Here is a 24,067-nt window from a genome sequence, read left to right as displayed (position 1 = left end):
ACCCGTGCCGGAGCGCTCCCAAGTCCTGCTGCTGCGCCCACTGACACAGACAGCAGGATTTGGCTCAGACCCCAGCATCACTGAATTTGACTGATGCAGCGGGAGCCAATGGCTGCTATCAATCTATCCAATGAGGAACCAAGACAGCAGGGCTGGAGCTGCTGGGCTCGGCGCTGGAACGAATAAATTCAGGTAAGAAAAAGGGGGGCAGTTGCAGCACAGAAGGTTTTTTACCTTAAGGCATAGAATGCATTAAGGTGAAAAACCACAAGACTTTACAACTCCTTTAACTGACATTTTTGCTGCGGAATTTCGCTGGAACTTATCCTCCGAGTGCAGTCACGGCACCTCTCAGAATTGACTATGGGCTAGGATCAGTGGGCTTCCTACTCCCCCCGTCCCTCTTTCCGTCTTTCTTCTTCTCACTACAAAACCCATGGCTGTGCAGCGACAATGTGCATTGAAGCCTAAAAGTGCACCAAGTCAGTATAAAAAAAATTAAAGTAAAAAAAAAAAAACGACTGTGATCTGCAGCTTTGAAGTTAAATGACTCTGTGGGAGCAAAAGAAGTTCTACGGCTTAAATGTGGTTACCCATAATCAAACAACTGGATTATAAAGAAACCGTAACAGAATTAGGGAATTTGTATCTTTCTTACCTATAGCTAGTGTTAAATCTCTTCTCAGAGCAAAACCGACCAGCCGTTGGGACTCCTTTGACATTATGACAGGAAAGCCATTGAAGCTGGTTTCATTGATCAGGCTTTCTATATCATCTACAGTCATATTATCTTGAGTGAGAACTGCCAGAGGTGGGTCACTCCTCCTTGGCCTCATCACATCACGTGCCAGTGTAGTGTGCGTGAATTCTTCCTTTGCATCCAAGAAAGGATAGCCATTCAATCGTATGTGAGACTCATAGATGCCTTCCCGTCCAAAAGCATCTCCAACCCACTTACTGGTCATTACAGCCGCCATTAGTGGTACAATGTACTCCAAACCTCCGGTGAGCTCAAAGACTATAACAACGAGGGACACAGTCATTCGAGTTACTCCACCTGTAACAAATACAAACCGTAAACAGATAGTGGTTTACGCTCATTTTTTTGAGTAGTAATATATTTATTAAAGACCATCAACATCTCACACTGAAGTGTCCTTTCCTTTAAAATTCACCTGGGACAGAGATCTGTAGGATACTGACGGAACTAATCACTAAACGGCTTAATTTATCTGTCGGGGACATTAGTGCTAAAATCAGCAAGAGATTCAATCTGTACTCAAAGCCATGACATATCAGTCCCATGCAAAAGGAAGAATCTCACTATTCCTTTTGCAAAAAATAGGGAAACCTGGAGTTGCACTTGACTCACTGCAGATATCTCAAGTGACTACGTGCTGGACTTGGAACTAGGATTCAGAGGTCTCTCTGATGAGTGCAGGGCCTGGAATTCAGGTAAAGATCTCAACTGAGTGCCAAACCTGAAACACGGATGCAGAGATTTCACCAACATGCTTTATTTTATTTTTTTTGTTTTTTTGCCTTCCTCTGGATCAACTGTGGGTATTGGTTTGTATTTATGGAGGGTATTTTGTATGCGTTTTGTTTTTTTTCCCCTATGTTGAACTGGATGGTCTTTTTTTCAACCAGATTAACTATGTAACTGACCGAGTGCAAGACATGTAAAACAGTGGCCAGAGGTCCCATGGAAAACCATTTGTAGAGATCACCAGCTCATCAGATGCTCAGTAGTGAGCAATATATTAGCCAGAAGTAGACAGGTGCAGTGTTTTGGGGTTTAGACTCACATCTTCTTCAGGCAGTGAGAAATTCTGAACACTCCAGCACCCATTGAATAGAAGCACATAACAATATGAGAATTACTTAATCCTAAAGCCGGTCAAAAATGGATCGAAATTCTAGCTGAACCAGACAAATTTTGAACCATTGATGGGCAGCTCTATTGATGGACATTAGTGCAACCAGCCTGTCGTTATTTGCTTCTTGTGATCACTTCCAGCAGCTACAGCTGCCAGCAGTCATTGTATTCTAACAGCAGGGAAACCTCCCGAATAGAATACAATAGCACAGCAGGAGGGATTCCCCCATCAACATAGTCATTGATAATAAGGTAATCAAGCAATTTTCTTTCCTTTGACCCATGATTGAAGGAAAGAAAATTGCTTATTCTATGGCCATCCTACCACTGACTACCCCCATCTCCAGAGCATATAAACAATGAAACTGATTGTAAACCTTTGTGTTTTATTTATTTTTTTAAATAATAAATGCCATACTTGCCTCCACTGTGCATCTCATTTTGCACATAGTGGCCCCGTGCGGTCGCGCTCCCAAGTCCAGCATTTGCTTCCATAGACACGAATGCTAGACTCTGCCCCACATCATTGGATTTGATTGACAGTAGCGGCAGCCGATGGCTGTGCTGCTATCAATCTATCCAATCAAGAGCCAGGACCCCGCATAGAGAGGGAAAGTGCATCTCCACCGAGAGAATTACGGGGCTCAGGTAAGTAAAAACAGGGGGCTGGGGGGCCGGTCACTGCCAGAAGAAGTTTTTTCACCTTAATGCATAGGACGAGGGTTTACAGCCTCTTTAATTACTAAAAGAAATGACCATAACAACTGAAGTAACAAACATTCCCACCATTTTTTACACAAGAGATCGTTTGGGGTTTTTTTTTTGCTTATTAGCTTGTCAGATGTGTTGCCCCTAACGTCCCCCCTTTTCTTGAATTATTTAGAATAATTGTAAATTTTGAGCAAGGAAAAAATGATTTTAACAAGTATGAAAAAAAGGCCTGGTCCTTAAGTGCTTAAGTAAGATATAGTATGACATGTGTAAAGTAAAATACATTCTATTTATATTCATTATTTTGTAACGTATTTGTCTAGGTCCCAGAAATGAACCATGTCCCAAGTATGTTGAAATATCAGAGAGGGTTTTGTAATATAAGGTGTGTCGTGTAAGCATTGATCAAAGTGTTGCAGCATTATAGTCGGTGCTTGGCCTCTAACTTCCCCCTTTTCTTGAATTATTTAGTGATTTATCGAATGTAATCTTGGCAAATTTGCTAGAATTGACTAAACATGACTAAACATGACTTGCCGCTTTAATGACCTCTCGTGCTATTTTTCAACTTAGTTTACTAACCTCCATCTTGGCCAGTGTATGTGTGGAGGTTTCTCTCCTTTCTATTGTCTTGTGCAGTCACTGTGTTAGCTCTGCTCACTTGTAATCCAGCCCTTTTGTTTATTTTTTGGCAGGAACAGGGTCCCTGCAGGTTGCTTAACCATAACTTTGTGCTAGTGGCAATAGTCATCATTTTGCATGCCCTGATGCTCAGCTGAGCTGGTGCTGTTCCTGATGAACATGTGTACACGATGAGAAAATTGGGTGCTTCTGATATTACGATTTTTTTTTGGGCATTTTTTTTTGCATACTGTGAAGATAGGGGTTGATCCTAGTTAAGGGTGGGGCTTTTTTTTATTGTTCTGTGTTATTATTTAATGGATTCTAGTATGTTCATCATTTGTCTGAAGGGGCTGGTATAAGCTCTGAAAACACTGCACTTTTTGATTTGCTACTAATAAATTGACCAAAACTGAGCATCCGATGTGCTGGTGGGTTCTAAGATTCTGGAGAAAATACACATCATGGATTTTGGAGAAAGTCCATTCATTGTGAGTCACTACAACACTCACCCAGAAGAGGTCATGAAGCAGTTTGGATTGCACCATAGTCTCTTCAACATTATTTGACCATATACACAAGCAGAGATCTCACTGATTGAGTGTTGGTCCTGGAAGATTGGTGCGGAGATGTCATTGACTGAAAGCTGGGCCTGGAACTCTTTTATAGAGATCTCATTGATGAATGCAGCACTGAGAACTCCAGATGCAGAGATCTCAACATAGCATATAACATAAGCATTAGAGATGAGCTTGGGCATCATCCTTCAAACTATTTCTAGCCAAAGTTACACTTTGATCTATTTTCTGGTCCAATCATCTGTGGGATGTCATTCCCTGCCCTGCAGCACATGTAAACACAGGGGTGAGAAGCTGGTGAAGCCAGTGTCCCAATGGCAGTGACTAAATATGGGTGTCCATACTAGGGAACTGATGTTACAATCTTTTTCTGTGGTTTATATGTGCTGCAGGGCAAATAATGACCCAGCCCACAGCTGACTGGACTAGAAAGGAACACTTAGTGGAAGTTTGGATAAAGTCAAGTTTGGAGAATGCCCAAGCTCATTTCCAATATGCATCACAAACTTACCCAAACAAGCAGCAGCCCCAACCATAGCATACAGCCCTGGGGTGATACAGTCTGCGCCTACTTCACACCACTGCTTGAATATGAACCAGTCATGGTGGTAATAAGCCAGCTGCTCGACAGCAATACCCACAATCCTTCCTGCTATGGCACCAATTGCCATGCTAGGGATAAATAGGCCTGATGGAACCTGCAAAGGGAAAACTACAAGTAAAATCTCGTTCAGAGTATTTAAAAGGAAAAAATATATATACCAAACCACAAACTAACAAGAGCCCTTTAATAGAAAGGCTGGAGAATCAACAAATAAAAGATCACTTGCTTTAAACATCCTCCTTACATAAACTCTAGGTTGGAAAAGGTCTGCGTAAACTGTCCGTACTGGCTTTGAGATATGGAACAGTCAAGAAATACCTGAGGTTAACTAGTGACTCAGAACTTTGTTACCTTAATGCCAAATGTGAAGACTGTCATGATGATTTTGAACACAAGTGCCAAGCACAGTTGCCACATAGCAGAGTAAACGCCATTACCAGCAGGCCGGTCTGGAATATCATCCACGATTTTGCTAGCATTCATATCATTTTTATAATCACAAAGTGTAGAGGATTCCAATGGCCCACAATCCGTGAAGAGCTCTTTAATCAGTTGGCTAGTATTGAAGCGAGTGTAGGGGTTTGGGAAAGCAATGATTGCTGTAATGGCAGCCACCACAATAACCTCCAACACTGGGTACTTTCCAAACTTCGTTGTTTTCCGGCGCCGACACCAGGCAATGTTTGCACGGATGAAAAAGGCTCCCCACAGACCACCAAACACTCCAAGAAGGATGAATGGGATCAGTTCAAATAGATACCATGGAGTGTGGTACTCAACATAAAATAGCACAAGCCGACTGTTCCCAAAGGGATTAATAGATCGCAAGATGAAGGCAGCCACCAATGCTGCAAAGAAGGACCTCCATAATGTCTTGAGAGGGAAATAGTAACTGACCTGGAGAAACAGAGATATATGAGAAAACAACATTGACAAAAAGGGGAAATTACTACCGACTCCAAATTTCCATTAAATCTTTTTCGATTTTCTTTGAAGTTTACAGAGAATTTCAATTGCTTCGGCTATATATGCAGCCAAATTGCAAGTGTTCAACCATGACTAACTATTCAAGCCATTAGAACTTCTAGCACTGTGTGTTAAACAGTCTGGAACTGTTCAGCATGGCATATACAGGTATACATTCAATGACTCTCTACTCAGTTGTCTAGCCAAGTATTACTTCGCAACATTGGATTAAAATGTCAGAAAGCTTACTGCACACTGCTATGATTCTTCATGCAATGTTCCTAAAGGAGTCAACCAAATAAGGACATGTATAGCTTAACTACTTGGGAGGACTTCTATTCTCCACCTTGGAAACTAATCTACCAAACAAGGTCCAGAACCCCAAGTGAAATGAGCCCATATACATTATGCTTAGGATACACTAGTAATTATTATACAAACCTGTAAGGGAAATAAATAAATAAATAATATGCATTACTTACTTCTTCCAAGCTGAACAGGACACCGCCAATAGGTGCGCCAAATGCTACAGATACACCAGCTGCTGAAGCTGCCGAAAGAACCTACAAAACAGAAAAATGAAATGTTATTAAGTCTTCTATTAAAGCTACAGAGCACTCTCTGACAAGATATATACTGTATATGAGAAAGGCTGGATAGAAGTCAGATAAAAGGAGTTTTCCAAAGTGAAACGAGAACTGGATCCTTGCTCCTGATCTTTCTTGTCTAAAAAGCAAAAAATGGTCTTGTGAAAATCTGCTTGGCAGATTTGGCCTAACTACTAAACTGCAATACTCAGGGCCAAAGTAAAATCTCACTGCAAATTTATAAAGTACAAGCTGTGTGCTTTACATCAGTGAATTGCACTCTGCTTACCAAACCTCTCATTAGCAGACAGAATCAAAAGGCTAGGACTAACCTTTGTTGGGGAGCATGTTTGGACAGAGGAGAACTAGTCCAAAGTTCCCTTTAGTGATGAAAGCAAGTTTCATTTATTTGGGCCCAATGGGAAACATTATGTTTGTCATAAAACTGGGAAAGACTGAACCCAAAGTGTGTAAAGAAGTCAGTGAAAGGTGGAGGGGGAAGAGTCATGGGTGGGGGAAGTTTTCATCATCAGGAGTTGGGCCTCTTATACAGCTACATGGCAGAGTGAATGCAAATGTTTATCAGAACCTTCTAGAACATGCGGTTTCTTTCCCTACGTTCACCACCTAATCAGCCAGCAATTTTCATGCACAACGCCCCCTGTCACACAGCAAAACTGGTAAAGCAGTTCCTTGAAGGTGAAAACATGAAATATTGAAATGGCCAGCCCAGAGTTCTCATCTAAATATAATAGAAAACCTCTGAAAATACTTGGCGACAAAGTTATGGCCAAGAAACCCAATACAGTCTCTGTGGAAGAGACTGAAAAAAGAGCGGATCAAAATCACACCAGAGCAGTGTGAGAGACTAGTGAGTCCTGTGACCGCAGATGTTCTGAAGAAGTCATTCAAAGCAAGGGCCCCCCCCCCCCCCCACTTCCTATTAATTGTTGAAACCTTCAGAAATTGTAGTTGTAATCTTTCTCAGTGCTACAGTCATTGCTGTTCTCTAATTTTGATCATTGGGTTTTCTACAAAAATAGGATTTTTTTCATCATACTTACCTGTAAAATCCTTTTCTTTGACTACATCATGGGACACGAAGTTAGGCTAATATTCATTATCTGCTGGGTTATACTTCATCTCCAGGTGAATGGACACTGGTAGACCAAAGGTCTATAGACCGGAAGGGATTCCCTACATAACCCCTCCCATACAGTAAGTACTTCATTTTTGCACCGAATCCTCAAAAAGAGGGGAGGGACCTCTGTGTCCCATGATGCACACTCAAAGAAAAGGATTTTAAAGGCAAGTATGACGAAAAAATCCTATTTTCTTTTTCATACATCATGGGACACAGAGTTAGGCCAATATTCATTACCTGCTGGGACATCCCAGAGCAATAGCCTTGAGGGGAGGGAGACACCCTGCCAAACAATAGCCATCAGACCTTATATGGCAGCCCACAGCACACTGTGGCCGAAAGCCGAATCCTTGGCTGCTCGAACATCCACTTGATAACATTTTGTGAACGTATGCACTAAAGACCAGGTAGCAGCCTTACAAATCTGAGCCACAGATACCCGATGGCGAAAAGCCCAGGAGGTTCCAACACCCCTGGTAGAATGAGCCCTTACCCTAAAGGGAGGAGCTTTAAGTTTCAGACCATTGGCCTGAATGACCAATTGACAGACCCAATTGACAATGGAAGCTGCCTGCCCCTTCTTGGGTCCTTTTTTTTTTTTTTTTTTTTACCAAAAAGAGTCTGATCTAGACAAATAAACCTCGACTGCCCAGAAAATGTCCAAAGAATGCAGTCGTCTCTCTTCCGCCAAACGAGGCTGAGAGAAAAAAGAAGGCAAAATAATGCCCCGATTTAAATGAAAAGCCGACACAATTTTTGGCAAAAAGGATAGAACAGGTCGTAACAAGCCCCTGTTGTGGTGAAGGATCCAGTATGGTTCCCGGCACGAAAGGGCCGCCAACTCCGACACCCTTCTAGATGAGGTGATGGCCATCAGGAAGGCTAGCTTGCGTGACAGCAAGCCTAATGGAATTTCCTTGATATGCTCAAATGGTTGTTTCTGTAACGTAGACAGCACCAAGTTCAAGTCCCAAGGACACATAGGTGACCTAATTAGGGGAAGCAAGCGAGTTGCCCCCTGCATAAAGGTTCAGACCAGTGAAAGGGAGGCTAAAGGCCTTTGGAAGAATACTGATAGGGCCAAAACTTGACCTTTGATTGTACTCAAAGACAATTTGATTTCCACAGCTGATTGGGAGAATTCTCTCTTTTCTACAATCACGTATTTCCGAGGATGACATTTTTTGGCTTCACATCAAGCAATATAAATCTCCCAGACCTTATGATCGATTTTCTTAGCAAGTTTTTCTAGCATTCACTAGGGTAGACACTACTGGTTCTGAGACGCCACCTTCCTTTAAAACCCTGGCTTCAATAGCCATACTGTCAAAACTAGAGACTGTAAATTGGGGTGGAATATAGGACCTTGAGACAGTAGATTGGGGTGGCGTGGAAGCGTCCATGGCCCATCTATTGTCAGTCTAACAATCTCCGGGAACCAGGGCCTTCTGAGCCAGGCTGGTGCCACCAGATTGACTGGAACTCCCTCTCCCCAAATTCTGAGCAACAAAATGTGGAAGGAAAGGGATCGGAGGGAAAAGCATAAACTGGCTCCATGGAACTACCAGAGCATCTGCCCTGATTGCCAGAGGATCTCTTGTTCAGGACACAAACTGCTGAAGCTTGTTGTTGAACCTGGATGCTAGTAGGTCAACCTCTGGCCATCCCCAACGTTGGCAAACTTCCTGGAACACCCCTGGGTTTAGGGACCATTCCCCCGGGCAGATTTGCTGGGGGCTGGGAAAATCTGCCTTCCAATTCTCCACTCGTGGGATATGAACTGCCGATAGAATTTGCATGTCTCTCTGCCCAGGTTAGTATGTAGTTCAGCTCCTTCAGAGCTGAACAACGCTTGGTACCACCTTGGTGGTTTATATAGGCCACTGCAGTGGCATTGCCAGACTGAACCCTGATAGGGTAGTCCTGAAGCGCCACTGTCCAGGACCGTAGGGCCAGTCGTACTGCCCGTAATTCTGGGACCTTGATGGGCAGGATCTGTTCTGTCCTTGATGATTTCCCCTGAGCTGTGAGCTCTTCTAGGATCGCTCCCCAGCCTGAGAGATCTGGCATCTGTAGTCAGTACTCTCTAAGTTACCAGGAGGAAGGATCTTCCCTTTCACAGGTTCTAATCCTGCAACCACCAGTTTAGGCTTAAGTGTGCCCGAGGAGATAAGTGCATTGGATAATCCAGGCTTGTCCTTTCCTGTTCCAAGCCAACAAGAGGTCTTGTTGAAGAGTCCTGGAATGGAACTGGGCATAGGGCACTGCCTCGAAGGAGGATACCATCCTCCCTAGAAGACTTATAGAGCCGAATAGAGGGTTGTCTGGTGCCCCTTATCTGACGCACCTGATCCTTCAGGGCACAGAGCCTTGCGGGTGGCAAGAATACTCTTGCTTTGACCGTATCAAGCATCAGACCTAAATACTTTAGACTTTGAATTGGTCTCAAGGTTGACTTTTTGGTATTTATGATCCAGCCTAAGCTTTCCAAATACCGCACTGTGCATGTTATGCTCTGTTCTAGAGCCTGCAGTGAGTGATCTCTGAGCAGGAGGTCATCCAGATACCTGAATATCAAGATCCCTTGGGCCCTTAAAACACCCAGTACTGGTGCTAGGACCTTTGTGAACACCCGAGGAGCTGTAGCAAGCCAGAAGGGTAGAGCCACAAACTGAAAAATTGCAGGAATCTCTGATGAGGCTGAAAAATATGTACGTGTATATACGCTAGCTTTATATCGATGGAGGCTAGAAAGTCTGCCATCTGGAGTGAGGCTACTACTGAGCAGACAGACTCAATCCGAAAGGACGGGATCAGTAGATACTGGTTCAGGGATCCAAAATGGGCCTCGTTTCCCCATTTTGTTTTTGAACCGTAAACAGGTTTGCGTAAAGCCCCATGCCTTTTTCGGATACAGGAACCTCTACATTCACTCCTTGATGAACTAAATGATGTAGTGCCTGAAGCAATAAGTCTATTTTTTGAGGATCTGAGGGAAGACGGTGGATCTTAAAAACCTCTGAGGGGGAACCCCCCACAACTCAAGCTTGTAACCATGGGATATAGCTGAGGTGAACCACTCGTCCAGAATTATTGTTCTCCAAATGTCTGCAAAGTACAGAAGCCTTACCCCCACCCTATGGAGTGGGGGTGTCCCCTTAAAAGGAGGGCTTGGTGCTCAGTTTAGAAGAATTTTGGACCCAGGACTTTTTCTGGCCCTGGCCTTGTGGCTTAACCCTGGCCCTAGCGCTCTGTTGGTGGCGTAACTGTCTTGGCGGTGAAACATTTGAGGAAGCAGTCTCAGAGTTTTTAAACGAGGGACGACTTGTGCTTTTCTTCACAGGAAGTAGAGAGCTCTTCCCTCTGGAAATCTTTTGGATATATTTGTCTAGATCACCAAATAAACATTCCAGATGAAAGGGAAAACCTGCCAATAACTTTTTACAAGGAAGCTCGGCTGACCAGTTCTTAAGCCACAAAAGTCTGCGCATATGTATAGAGCCAAACGAGAAACCTGCTGTATTGAATCCTTTAAGGCATCAACAGCAAAACTCGAGCAATAGCTGTCATATTTTCAGGCAGATCATCCTCCCAGCTTAGGTCTGTCAGGCTGTCTAATCTGATCCCTTACAGACTGGCAGATACCAATTGCTGAATAGCTGAACTGGCCAAAGAAAAGGAAGCTTTTAATAATGACTCCAATTTCTTGTCAATAGGGCCTTTCAAGCCCTGTGCATTATCTGCGGCGGCTGGTCAGGAAGTGGTTAAAGTGCAGCTCCTGTTAGAATTTTCTCTTCCTGATTCACCTGCGGGTATGGATATTTGCCATACACTGTGAGATATCTGATTGGAATAAAGGCACACACCCCCTCTCAACATAAGCAGAGACTTGCAGAGACCTTGACACAAAGTTCAGGCTGGTTTTAGCGAGAACTTGTCAGAAGCGATCAAGCTGATAACAGAAGAATGGAGCAGGAGAAATACACGGAACTTAGTGCTTTGATGAGCTATAAACACTGCATGTGCCCAGCTCAAATTTCATGAATGGGGTTAACATCCACTTTAGGAATTTTTACCATGCTGCTTTGTCACAGACTGCAACTGCACCGTGCATACACACTCCCCGCTATTGCAGAGACCTCTCAATTTTTGGATGGAGACCCAAACTATTGTCAGGTCCTGGATTGTAAGAAATAAGAAAAAACACCTTTCTCAGCTCAGAACTGACATTCTGGAGCCCCTTCATTCTGTATTCTTGAAAACCCTGTGTTGTTTTCTACTACATCTTTATGGTGACAGGACCTTGCACTGCGGCAAGGGAAAGAAAAATCACCTGCAGCTTCTGCTACAAAATAATGGTTCTCAATAATTTCCTCCATAATGTCTTCAAAGAAAGGAGGTTCTGCCTCTGAATCATGAATGGGATCAGGGAGGTATAGAGGACACAGTTTTTCTGGCCTCTGGAAGCTGAAGGTTCTAGAAGTGACTGGAATAGCATCCTGCTTTTGTCATACAGGCCAGAGGGTGTGTGCCTAAGAAGGAGCTAGATCATATAATGGGAGAGGTGTCATAACAGGACATTGCCCCCCAAGACAGAAGAACAGCCATCACCCTGAGCGATGGTTTACCTTTCCTTTACACAGGAGAAAAAAAACAGCAATTTTAAATTGCTTGCACAGATAAATGTTGGAGACAAAACGACTAACGCAGAATCCAGTGCACAAAGCATTAAATACATGGAACAGTCCCCAAGGTGCAAACCAAACGTGACGGATACTAGAACTGGCAGATAGCTTAATGCAGCAGTCAAATCTTGACAGAAGTTCCAGAAAAAAATTGACTGTTTTACAAATGAATACTTCTTCTCCAGAGGAAAACAGGTACATCACCTAGGGATACATAAAAAGAAAGAACAACAAAAAAAAAACTGGAGTCTCGCACAGGGGGTGGGGTTACATGGTGTTCTCTGCGGGAGGCTCGATCAAGTTTTTTTTTGCAGGGTCCAATCTCCTGAAGGTAGATGCAAATAGTCAAGAAATAGAAGTCCTATGCTGTACAATTAAGATAATAAATTGCTAGAATAAAAATAGGTTGTTTGAATCAGTGGAACTAAGGAAAGACATCTATCTTCCTAGGATACTAGCAAAAAACAAAGGCATGCTAGGAAGGGTCATCTCTGGGCTGGCCTACACTTTGTTTACCAGGGTCCAATCCTCATTTGGGCGCAAGTATAACTTAAAGGTTTAGGATATCTTTGTCCCTTAATAGACAAGGGAAAACGATCATTTTCATGAATATTGATTTTGACTATCAGTTCTTCCCATGACCCATCAATGAATTGATAGCATTTAGCAGTATATACAACTGTCAGGATTTGAGCCTAACTTGAGATGAGATGGTTGTCCATTACATAGCCTTAAAAAAAAAAAAATGCTCACCACATATATGTGCAACCATTTTGTAGCTTGTACGTGTATGCCAGGCTTACCTCCCTTTTCTTCGCCTCATTTGTGCTATACTTCGGAAAGAGGTAGGAGAATATATTTCCACAGCAGCAAGCAACGTGTACTAAGGGACCCTCCTTCCCCAAGCTCAGGCCTGAAGCCACAGCAAGTACCAGTGTTACTGTTTTGATCATTAAAGTCCACTTTCCCAAGTAACCTCTGATGATGAATCCACTTAAAATGGTTTTAATCTGCAAAAAGAAATTATTTTAATTCATTAATTTTATTTAAATTATTATTAATTTAATGCCTTACTACTTCAGTACAACACATTGCTGGAATTGCCGTGCCCATTTTTTCTAATAGATCATTACTTTAACCTTTTGCTTAACTAAAGCCAACAATACTACTATGGATGCAGCAATAAAGATATTACATCACGGGTAATCAGCAGTGATGAAGATATTACATAGGTTTTCTCCCAAGAGCAACATGGGGAATATAAATATTGCCTAAAAAACAAAAACACAAAATATAAGAGAAAGAGGGTATTGATACAAGTTACATTACCCAACTGGTTGACCACAGGCAGGTCATCACTTCTTCCATTGTCACATTGGTTTGACAATATGTGGCCTGCATTGAGCAAGCCAGATCAATTTATTTTATATCTCAGTAGTGAACAGTGAAAATAGTAAGGGGCTTTACACACATACATCTCTTTAATGGAAGATTACAGCTGGTAAATAATGGACAGTCGGATGTATCTACCATATTATATACACTACTATAGAAGCAGCACAACCAAAACTCACCTCTGGAATTCCTGAGCCACAGGCATAGGGGGCAAACACTTTCACCAGACAAACAGCCAAAAAGGCAAAACTCAAAGCCCAGAAGATGTACATAATGTAGTTCATTATATAAGATCCAGGTCCCTATAAAAAAAAAAAGCATAAAAATTGCATTTTAAGTCATTCTGTTATGCCATTTGTACCATATCTAAATGAACAACAGGCACTTAAAAGTGGTTGTAAACGTCAATCACTGACTTTAGTCAGCTAATAGCTACTGTAAATATCTCCTAAACGTGCAGAGTTTAGGAGATATTTACTATATATGCAGCAAAAGTCATCAGCGCATGCACTCTGAAGGAACAGCGCATGCGTGGGAGTGACATCGCAGCTCTGGCCAGTCACACAGCCAGAGTTTGCGAACCTGGAAAGATGATGGGCGAAGTTGGAAGCGGCCTCCAGCGATGACTGCACATCACTGGAATGCCTTGTTTTCAGTTGAGTTTCAGATAATGTCCTAATATGCGATGCATACGAGCACATTACAGCTTGACCTTGCAGGTCAGAAAAAAAAAAAAAAAAAAAAAAAAAAAGAAGAGCACCCAGCGGTTTACAACTGCTTTAAAGGTGTGTGTGTGTGTGTGTGTGGTGTGTGTGTGTGGTGTGTGTGGTGTGTGGTGTGTGGTGTGTGGTGTGTGGTGTGTGGTGTGTGTGTGTGTGTGTGTGTGTGTGTGTGTGTGTGTGTGTGTGTGTTGCACACATCATCTTATGCAAAATGCAGGTGCCAAACTGTCACACGAACATTTCAAATTACAAAAGTAATTTCCTTCCAAAACATCTTGCTCAATATGTGGAATGGATAAATAAATGTAACATAGTGAGAACAAGAAGTTGGAGAAGTTTGGATGGCAGTGACTTGCCTAGATTGATATACAGTAGGATTAGCGCTGCACCACTAACGATACTAAGCATTTGCACAAGTACTTGTACTCATGCAAATTCTCCGATACTAAAATGGATACCTTCAAGACCGCAGACTGACCCGGTTCATGCATATGCGAATTTGATGCTTTTTAAACCAAATCCGATTTGCGTGACATGTGAACCTGTCGTCTTTTCATTAGAGCCGGTTCACATATGTGCAGGCCAGCTGCAGCATGTTTTTAAAAAGAGCCCAGTATGATTTTGGAGAATGGATCAGGTGAACCGCTGAACAAAGACGCACCGGAGAGGGCTGAAAGGCCGCTGTCAAAACCGAACTGATGCCTTTATGGAGAGAAACACAGGACGATATTGGGCAAAGGCACAGCAGTGTAAGACGTGATATTCGGACCGACGGAAGCTCTGGCAAGTGCTCTACCGCTACAACACCAGGGTAGAGGCAGGTGAGCTGGGCGTTATGTCTATAAAAAAAAAAAAATGCTTCCAAAGGCAAAATAGGTTTCGGTAATTGGTACTGGCGAGAACTTGAGAAAAAGTATTGATGTTCATACTTGGTCTTAAAAAACTTGCATTGGTGCATCCCTACAGTAGATATGATCTTGTTAAGGCACTTCCTGTTATGAGGCGACAACAGTCTTTAAATTGTGCTTCTATGTTGTCACCATGTAAAAAAACATGATCCTAGTTGAGACTACAAGCAGCTGTACCAAGAAACATTATGTAGGTATGGCCCACCAATGTTACCATCAGGAAGCCATTCCAGAGCGATGGCATGCAGCAGAAATGCACATAGAGATTTGCAGCACCGAGAATAAAAAATAAAGTATTTTAATAAAAAAAATGTATTTGATTAAAAAAACAAAAAAAGCCTAAATACTAGATAATAAAGCCTAAATAGCATCTACCCAGTTTCATTACTCTCTTTCCTATGGATTATAGTATATAACAATGGTGGGGAACCTTGGCACTCCAGATGTTTTGGAACTACATTTTCCATGAGGCTCATGCACTCTGCAGTGTAGTTGAATATCATGGGAAATGTAGTTCCAAAACATCTGGAGTGCCAAGGTTTGCCATCACTGGTCTATAAGGATAAGATCATTGTGCTTTTAAAAAAACGGTCCCTTTTAACATTATGGAATCTATGTATAAAAAGTCTGCTGAAGAAACGCGGCACACATCCGCACAGCTCCAATGAAACTTGTCGTATTCTGTTATGCTGTGTAATATAATTACCTTGTATGATTGTTAGCGCCATCTAGTCGCCATAGAGCATTTTTCTCTTTACTGAGGTATTTAAAAACAAAGCATTACGGCAGAATAAGGCAAAGTAGGAGCTGTGCGAATGCGTGTCACATTTGTACAGCAAAACTTATTACGCAAAGATCCTTTAAGAGCCAAGAAGAGTTCCGATAAAAAAATGTTGTTTGTTTTTTTTTTTGTTTTTTTTAACCATTTAAAAAAGTCCTGCTGCCAGCAGCTTCTTTGGAGCGGTGAACTCCCCGCTCCTCCACCGCTGCGCCCCATTGAAATCAATGGGGCAGCGCTGCGATACCACCATCAAAACACCGCTCCGGCTGCGTTTTGCGGGCGGATTTAACCCCTTTTCAGCCGCTGGGGGGGGGGGGGTTAAAACTGTCCCGCTAGCGGCCGAATAGCACCACTAAAACGGCGCTAAAAATAGCGCCGCTTTACCCGACACCCTAGGCAGCTCGGTGTTAAAGGGGTCTAAGTGGGCATGGAGAACAAAAGATAAATGCAGTTCAGTTTGTAAAAAATTGACTAGTACAATTAAAATACTTTTAAGTAACCAAAGAAAGGGCACATGCATTACACAAATGTGTGTGAAATCTTAAACACACTGTCCACAGCTTCAGGGACGGTTAACACCATAGCGTGCTGCTGGAAAATGCTCATTTTGTACAAGTTTCCCAGATGATCGTACTGGCCTTGCTATCCCCATGCCAGTGCCAATATATTGTTAATGGCACTCCAAACTCATTGCGCGTGCGGGCACCTAATAGCATAGTACCGCAGTACCATGCAGTTTCAGAACAGTTTGGTGCAGCTTTACTTTTTTCAGCAGTTGGGTGCACTTGGAAGCCCATTTAAACAAATGGACTGTCGCTATTGCACCACTGCACGGGAATGTGGACCCTGTCCCTCAGAAAAGATTAAAATAGAAATGTTATATGCTATAAGACAAGCCAGTATTTTGTTAATTCAATACGAACTACAGAACATGTTGCTGGGGATAAAGATAAAACAAAACGGTGTGTAAGTGGTAGACAGGCTTGAGACAGTGCACTTCACTAGAAAGATGAATCATGGTGAAAATTACCCAAAACGGCAACTCTTTTTGTTTAATAATATAGACAAAAAAATATCATACGTACACACAAAAAATAATAAAGTTGTAATATTTCCCCAACAAAAATGACAAAAACTCAAGATGAAGTTTCTGAGCTGAAAACAATATATGTATATTGAATTGAACAGATAAAATTATCCTTTTTATAACAAGTGTAGGAAGACTTACTTCTGCCTGGCCAATGATAAGATCCGCCCAGGTGTTCCATTGCGGACACTTGTCTCTTTCATCAAATGTGGCAAAATTCGAGTCCCAGCAACATTGCTCATGGTTAAACCAAAACTTATTCATGCAAATGCCTTCCTTCAAATCTGCCATCCAGTCTGCTGCAATGTCTATTAGGCCTGCAAGGGCACCTGTGGATACAAATTTTAGTATTTAGACCCATTTTACAACTTGGGTAGGATTGAATCAAGCTTGTATAGAGCACCTTACAAAGATACAATACAAGAGCAGACATTTTTATATATCTCTAAGTTACCCATCCCAAACTGCTCAGGCAACAATTTCTCCTATTCTGGTAACCTTCCAGTAAACAGAAATTTCAGGACAGTGCCAGGATACCTCTGGGTAATACAGGTCATTAAATATGGCAAAAGTACATGGTACATGTGTTATAGGCTTGAAGCATTTGTTCGCTCATCCAGCCTTAACCACAGGTTCTGCAGGTCCATACAAACCAGCCACGGCTTCTCTCAGCCTGTCATTACTTTGTACTGTACAGGCCAAGCAGTCACCACCATTCGCATACACCTTTCATCCCAGCTGCAAGAATCTGCAGTCGTGTATGAATGTAATTGCTCAAATAAAAAGGACCCGAATAGAAAGCCAGACTACAAATGAGGCTACTTTCACACCGAGGCAGTTTTCAGGTGCTTTAGAGCTAGAAATAGCCTCTGAAAAGCGCATGAAAACTGTCTCCCATTCATTGCAGTGTGCTTGTGGGACGTTAGGAATAATCTTGCAAGCGGCATTTTTGGGCAGGTTGGGAGTGCTGTATTTAGCATTCCCAAAATGTCCTGCCCATTGCAATGAATAATGAGCAGCGCTGCATTTTTCTTTTGGTAAAAATCGTTCCACTAGCGGTCGGAAAGTGCTGCAAAAGCACCATTAAAATGAGCGGCACTTTATCACTAAAGGCCGGGCGTCCCAGTGTGAAAGTAGCCTAAAACCTAAGCAAACCTATACCTATATCAAGCCTTTAACCAGCATGCAGCGTCAACTCTGGTTTGACGCTTCAAGACAGATGCCCAGCCAGAGCCCTCCCAATGGACATCCCTATCCTCAGCATGTGTGACTCTGCCTACTCCTCCTCTGTTCACTGCCAAACAGACCACTGAGAATAATCAGCTGGTCTAATCGATTATGCCGTGTGCACAAGACCAGACTTTCTGGCAGACTAGGTCCGACGGTCTTCCCGACTGACTTTCCGAACAAACGGACTTGGCCACACACAATCACCCCAAAGTCCGATGGACCATGATGACGTACGACAGGACTAGAATAAGGAAGTTCACAGCCAGTAGCGAATAGAAGCCCTAGCATCGGTTTTCGTCTATCGGACTAGCATACAGACGAACTGATTTTTCGTCCGGACTCGAGTCCGTCGGAAAGATTTGAAACATGTTCTAAATCTAAAGTCCGTCTGATTTTTCGACAGCAAAGGTCCAATGAAGCCCACACACGATGGAATTGTCCGACGGATTTGTTCCGTCTGACCTTTGATGTAAAAAATTCTGGCCATGTGTACACGGCATTACACTGTTTCAGGGGCGAGGCATAGCGTACTATCATATGTCCATGGTAGCCATGCCATGCGGACATAAGCAAATTTGTTTCATAACAATTTTTACACTTCTGCTATCGACATGCTTATCTTATATATTTTGTTAAATACCCAAATAATATATATATATATATTTTTTTGTATAAACAAGGCTTTTTGGCGATATGGTCTTACTAATTGTTTTTATGTAATCCAGACAAAAAAAAAAAAAAAAACAGTGTTTTTTTTTTTTTGTCCATTCTTCTGTGTTTGCAGTCCATTCAAAGGAATAGGCATTTACAATTATGTATTTTTGATTATGTGAATAAATTTATGGGTTTTATAATTTTTTTCTTCTTTATATTGTTGCCTTTATAATCCCACTCAATAGAGGTTTTTTCAAATCTGTATTCAAATGAATAGGCTGCCTCAATGCAAAATATGTAGTAACACAACACTTCAGGAGGGGAATGTGTGGAAAGGTGCTTTAAAGTGGAAGTCAAGGCACTTTATCTGTAACAGCACATTAATATTTAATGATTGCTCTGCAGCCAGCATTCTAGATAGAAACATAAATCAGTCCCAAACTAGGTAAAGCTTTCCACAGGCTGCAGGGGTAGCAATTCCCATTTCAGATTTTGAATGAGAGATGGATTACCACTCACATCAGCCCTTCCACCCATAGAGACTGAATGACCGTTTACACCTACTGTCTGCAGAGGAAAGCGCCCCCCAAATGTCATGTGACTACATAACATATTACTAACTATGCAGTTGGTAATATGCATTAACTTTCGGCTGCATTTTTTTGAACTATGAATATTTTAAAAAGCAAGACAGCAAAATCATGCAATCTGATTTTATGATATTTTCACAATTTTGCTTATATTTGTGAAAGTTGTTCACTCCAAGAATCTGGTGTTTCTGCACTGAATTATGGATTTATTATGCAGCTTTGACTCCAGATTCAACATTTATGTTTGGTATGGTGGCTGTATTCTTTCAAGCTACTTCTGCTTTATTTTCACCTGGTTTTCCTGAAAATAACACTTCCTGTCCCTAGGTAGATGTCACTACTATACCGTATGTGAAGGGAGCCATAAGGATGCGAAGTTGTTCCAGTGTCCAATTACATGAACCCAGGTTCTATGAATATCTGGCCTCTGTCGTGAACTTTACAATTACGAGAACAAAAACTGCTGTGTTAATGCTAGTAACAGAATATATCGCACGCATATATAGATTTGAAAAGGAGGTGGTTGGTTCTCATTCAATCTTATGGGGGGAGCTATACTCCACAGGAGGCTGCCATGAATTGGGCTCCTCACAGCAAGAAATGGGGCTGTGGCACATAAGCACAAGATGAAGAAGGGAATTTTCAGAAGAAAAAGGATGTGCAACTAAAGTCAGGGCCATACAGCGAAGATCGCCAGAAATGGGACACAAATAAGTGTTGAACCAGGTAGGCTAAACTCAGGGACATAAGGCATGCCTTAAATGACAACTTGTACCACCAAAAGCTACAGCTGTCCTTTAACCACCTAAGGACCGAGCCGCTTTCTGAGATTTTGTGTTTAAGTTAAAAACTGGTTTGTTTTTTTACTAGAAAATTACTTAGAACCCCCAAACATTATATATTTTTTTTCTAACACCCTAGAGAATAAAATGGCGGGCGTTACAATACTTTGTCACATCGTATTTGCTCAGCGGTCTTACAAGCGCACTTTTTTTTTGTAAAGAATAAAAAAAATTTAATTAGAAAATAAGACAACAGTAAAGTTAGTCCATTTTTTTTTTATATTGTGAAAGATAATGTTGTGCAGAGTAAATTGATAGTCAACATCTCACGTTTCAAAATTGCGCCCACTCGAATGGCGACAAGCTTTTACCCTTAAAGATCTTCATAGGGGACATTTAAAAAATTCTACAGCTTGCATGTTTTGAGTTACAGAGGAGGTATAGGGCTAGAATTATTGCTCTTGCTCTACCGATCGTGGCGATACTTTACACGTGTGGTTTGAACACAGTTTTCATATGCGGGCGCTGCTCGCTTATGCATTCGCATTCGAGCTCGATGGGCATTTAAAAAAAAAATTCTCATTTTACCTTTTTTACACTGTTCTTGTTAAAAAATAAATAAAATTGTGTCACTAAACATCCCTTGTAATAGGAAAAAAAAAAGCATGACAGGATCTCTTAAATATGAGATCAAAAAGACCTCAGATCTCATATTTACACTAAAACGCAATTAAAAAAATGAAATGTCATAAAAAAAAAAAAAAGGTCTCATTAAGAGCTATGGGCGGAAGTGACATTTTGACGTTGCTTCCACCCTGCAATGATAGGCAGACAGGTGGGGGCCATCTTTGCCTCACTCGTCTCCATATCAAGCCAGGGAGTGAACCCGTTCGCCAGAGAGCACCAGAGAGACCACTTTTAACTAAAAGCAGACTGCTCACCGAAGAAGTGGATACCGGGGTAATGGTAGCTACCTGCTGCCAGAACAACTATATCCCTCTTCAAAGTGGCGACGGAAGTGGTTAATAAAATAGTGGCATAAAACATTTATGTCTCCTTTTTTAAATACCTGGCTTTTAAAAGCAGACGTCAATCAGTTACTTACCTGATGCTAAACCAGTTAGCGTTACAACCAGCCATCCTGACCAAGCGTCATAGAGGCTTTTAGATAACTCCCATGCAGACTCCTTCTTTTTGCTGTTAATCTGGGGAAAAAGAATAATAGTTGTTGTCAACAACAAAACAGTTTCAGTTATATCCTTCCTTCAAGATATAAAACCATAAGACCCCTTTACACTGAAGCGTTTTTTGGGCTCTTTAGCGATAAAAATAGCGCCTGTAAAATGCCTCATCTACAATCCCAGTGTAAAAGCCAGAGTGCTTTCACAATGGGGCGCTGCGCTTCCAGGATGCTAAAAAAAAGTTTCTTTGGGGCGCTTTAGGAGCGGTGTATACACCACTCCTAAAACGCCCCTGCCCATTAAAATCAACCCTTTATTCGTCCACTAGCGGGGGAAGTGCCTCAAAAGCAACGGTAAAGCGGCGCTAAAATAGCTTTACCGCTGACGCCCGGGCGCTGTCAGTGTGAAAGGGCTCTAAAATTCACACTGTCAAAAAAATGACATACAGAAACTGAATCCATTTTACTTTGCTGAGTGTTCTCTGAATGGTCTTACTCTTACAAGGAACAACCATCCAGACACATCAGTAGATGCTTTCCAAAGAAGCTCGCCCTATGTCCACACACACTTGGTCCAGTGCTAAAGCTAATTAAGTAACCAATATGGTTCTGGAGGAACATAAAGCCTCCATGATAAAGGAATTTGGTGGGACCTGAACCCATGACCACTGTGCACCAAAACTGATATTTAAACTATTGGTCTGGGAAACTCCCAACTTGTAGTATTCCACGTGGCTTCCAAATGCAGTCCTGCTTCACTCACTCCTGGGAGCAGACTTAAAAGGATATAAACGACTATATCCTATGGCTTGGTGTGGACATGAAGTGTCATGGAATGCCTACAGGATCGCAGGAAAGTGTCCCTCCTTGACCTTGCTTAGGTTTTGGTTAGTAAAAAGGATATTCTTTAACCACTTTAAGACCACCCACCATATATATACTGCGCAGGGCTGGTCTATCGCACGAATCAACGTACCTGTACGTTGTTTCATGCAATAGTGTGGGTGGGCACCCGCTGCACGCAATGGGAACGCAATCGCAGGTCCCATGGACTCAATGTCTGACGGCCACTTGCAAACGCTTCACGGAGGGGCAGAACGGGGATCTGTAAACAAGGCAGATCCTGGTTGAAGACACTGAGAAAGTCTGCTCCTAATTATCAGGAACAGCGATCTCTGTGTTGTCCCAGTGTGCCCATCCCCACAAACAGTTATAACACACACACACCCCATGAGAGAACACACACACACACCCACCCCATGAGAGAACACACACACCCACCCCATGAGAGAACACACACACCCACCCCATGAGAGAACACACACACACACCCACCCCATGAGAGAACACACACACACACCCACCCCATGAGAGAACACACACACACACCCACCCCATGAGAGAACACACACACACACCCACCCCATGAGAGAACACACACACACACCCACCCCATGAGAGAACACACACACACACCCACCCCATGAGAGAACACACACACCCACCCCATGAGAGAACACACACACCCACCCCATGAGAGAACACACACACACCCACCCCATGAGAGAACACACACACACCCACCCCATGAGAGAACACACACACCCACCCCATGAGAGAACACACACACCCACCCCATGAGAGAACACACACACACCCACCCCATGAGAGAACACACACACACCCACCCCATGAGAGAACACACACACACCGACCCCATGAGAGAACACACACACACCGACCCCATGAGAGAACACACACACACACCCCATGAGGGAACACACAAACACACCCCGAGGGTACACATACCCCATGAGGGAACACCCCCCCCCCCCCGAGGGAACACACACCCCCCCCCCTGAAGGAACATACACACACACCGCCCCCCCGAAGGAACATACACACACACACACACACCCCCCCCCCGAAGGAACATACACACACACACACACACACACACACACACCCCCCCCCCGAAGGAACATACACCCCCCCCGAAGGAACATACACACACAACGCACCCCCCCCCCCGAAAGAACATATACACACACACACCGCCCCCCCCCCCCCAAGGAACATATACACACACACACACCCCCCCCCCCCCCAAAGGAACATACACACACACCCCCCCCCAAAGGAACATACACACACACCCCCCCCGAAGGAACATACACACACACCCCCCCCCCCGAAGGAACATACACCCCCCCCCCCGAAGGAACATACACACCCCCCCCGAAGGAACATACACACCCCCCCCCCGAAGGAACATACACACCCCCCCCCCGAAGGAACATACACCCCCCCCCCCCCGAAGGAACATACACACCCCCCCCCCGAAGGAACATACACCCCCCCCCCCCGAAAGAACATACACCTCCCCCCCCCGAAAGAACATACACCCCCCCCCGAAAGAACATACACCCCCCCCCCCCCCCGAAGGAACATACACACACAAACCCCCCCCGAAGGAACATACACACACAAACCCCCCCCCGAAGGAACATACACACACACACCGCACCCCCCCCCCCGAAAGAACATACACACACACACACCGCCCCCCCCCGAAGGAACATACACACACACACCCCCCCCCAAAGGAACACACACACACACACACCGCACCCCCCCCCCGAAAGAACATACACACACACACCGCCCCCCCCGAAGGAACACACACACACACACACACACACACACTCACACACACACACACACACACACCCCCCGAGGGAACATATACACACACACACACACACACACACACACACCCTGGGGGAACACCCCCCCCCCCCCCCCCAAGGGAACATACACACCCCCCTTTGATCGAAAAAAGGACATCAATTTTATTTGGGTACACCATTGCACGCCCACGCAATTGTCAGTTAAAGTAACGCAGTGCCGTATGACAAAAAATGGCCTGGTCATTAAGGGGGTAAATCCTTCTGGGGCTGAAG

General features: G+C 43.3%; 1 protein-coding gene across 5 annotated transcripts in view; it reads right to left on the bottom strand.

The window, feature by feature from the left end:
• The window catches only part of CLCN3 (chloride voltage-gated channel 3), a 139,454-nt gene that overhangs the window by 23,720 nt on the left and 91,667 nt on the right, over positions 1 to 24,067 (bottom strand). For all 5 annotated transcript variants that reach the window (XM_077477195.1, XM_077477194.1, XM_077477198.1 and 2 more), the window contains 8 exons: positions 21,030 to 21,129; positions 16,810 to 16,997; positions 13,350 to 13,472; positions 12,579 to 12,785; positions 5,842 to 5,922; positions 4,745 to 5,290; positions 4,301 to 4,487; positions 659 to 1,057 (listed from right to left, as the gene is read on the bottom strand). In XM_077477195.1, the coding sequence (XP_077333321.1) occupies positions 659 to 1,057; positions 4,301 to 4,487; positions 4,745 to 5,290; positions 5,842 to 5,922; positions 12,579 to 12,785; positions 13,350 to 13,472; positions 16,810 to 16,997; positions 21,030 to 21,129 (1,831 nt within the window). The remainder of the gene's footprint in view (positions 1 to 658; positions 1,058 to 4,300; positions 4,488 to 4,744; positions 5,291 to 5,841; positions 5,923 to 12,578; positions 12,786 to 13,349; positions 13,473 to 16,809; positions 16,998 to 21,029; positions 21,130 to 24,067) is intronic.

Source organism: Lithobates pipiens, unplaced genomic scaffold (genome assembly GCF_037356315.1).
Source record: "Lithobates pipiens isolate NorthernLeopardFrog02 unplaced genomic scaffold, aLitPip1_a1.2 Scaffold_13, whole genome shotgun sequence".
NCBI lineage: Eukaryota > Metazoa > Chordata > Amphibia > Anura > Ranidae > Lithobates > Lithobates pipiens.
Note: the sequence above shows the minus strand (reverse complement) of the source record. Positions and strands in the feature narration are given on the sequence as shown.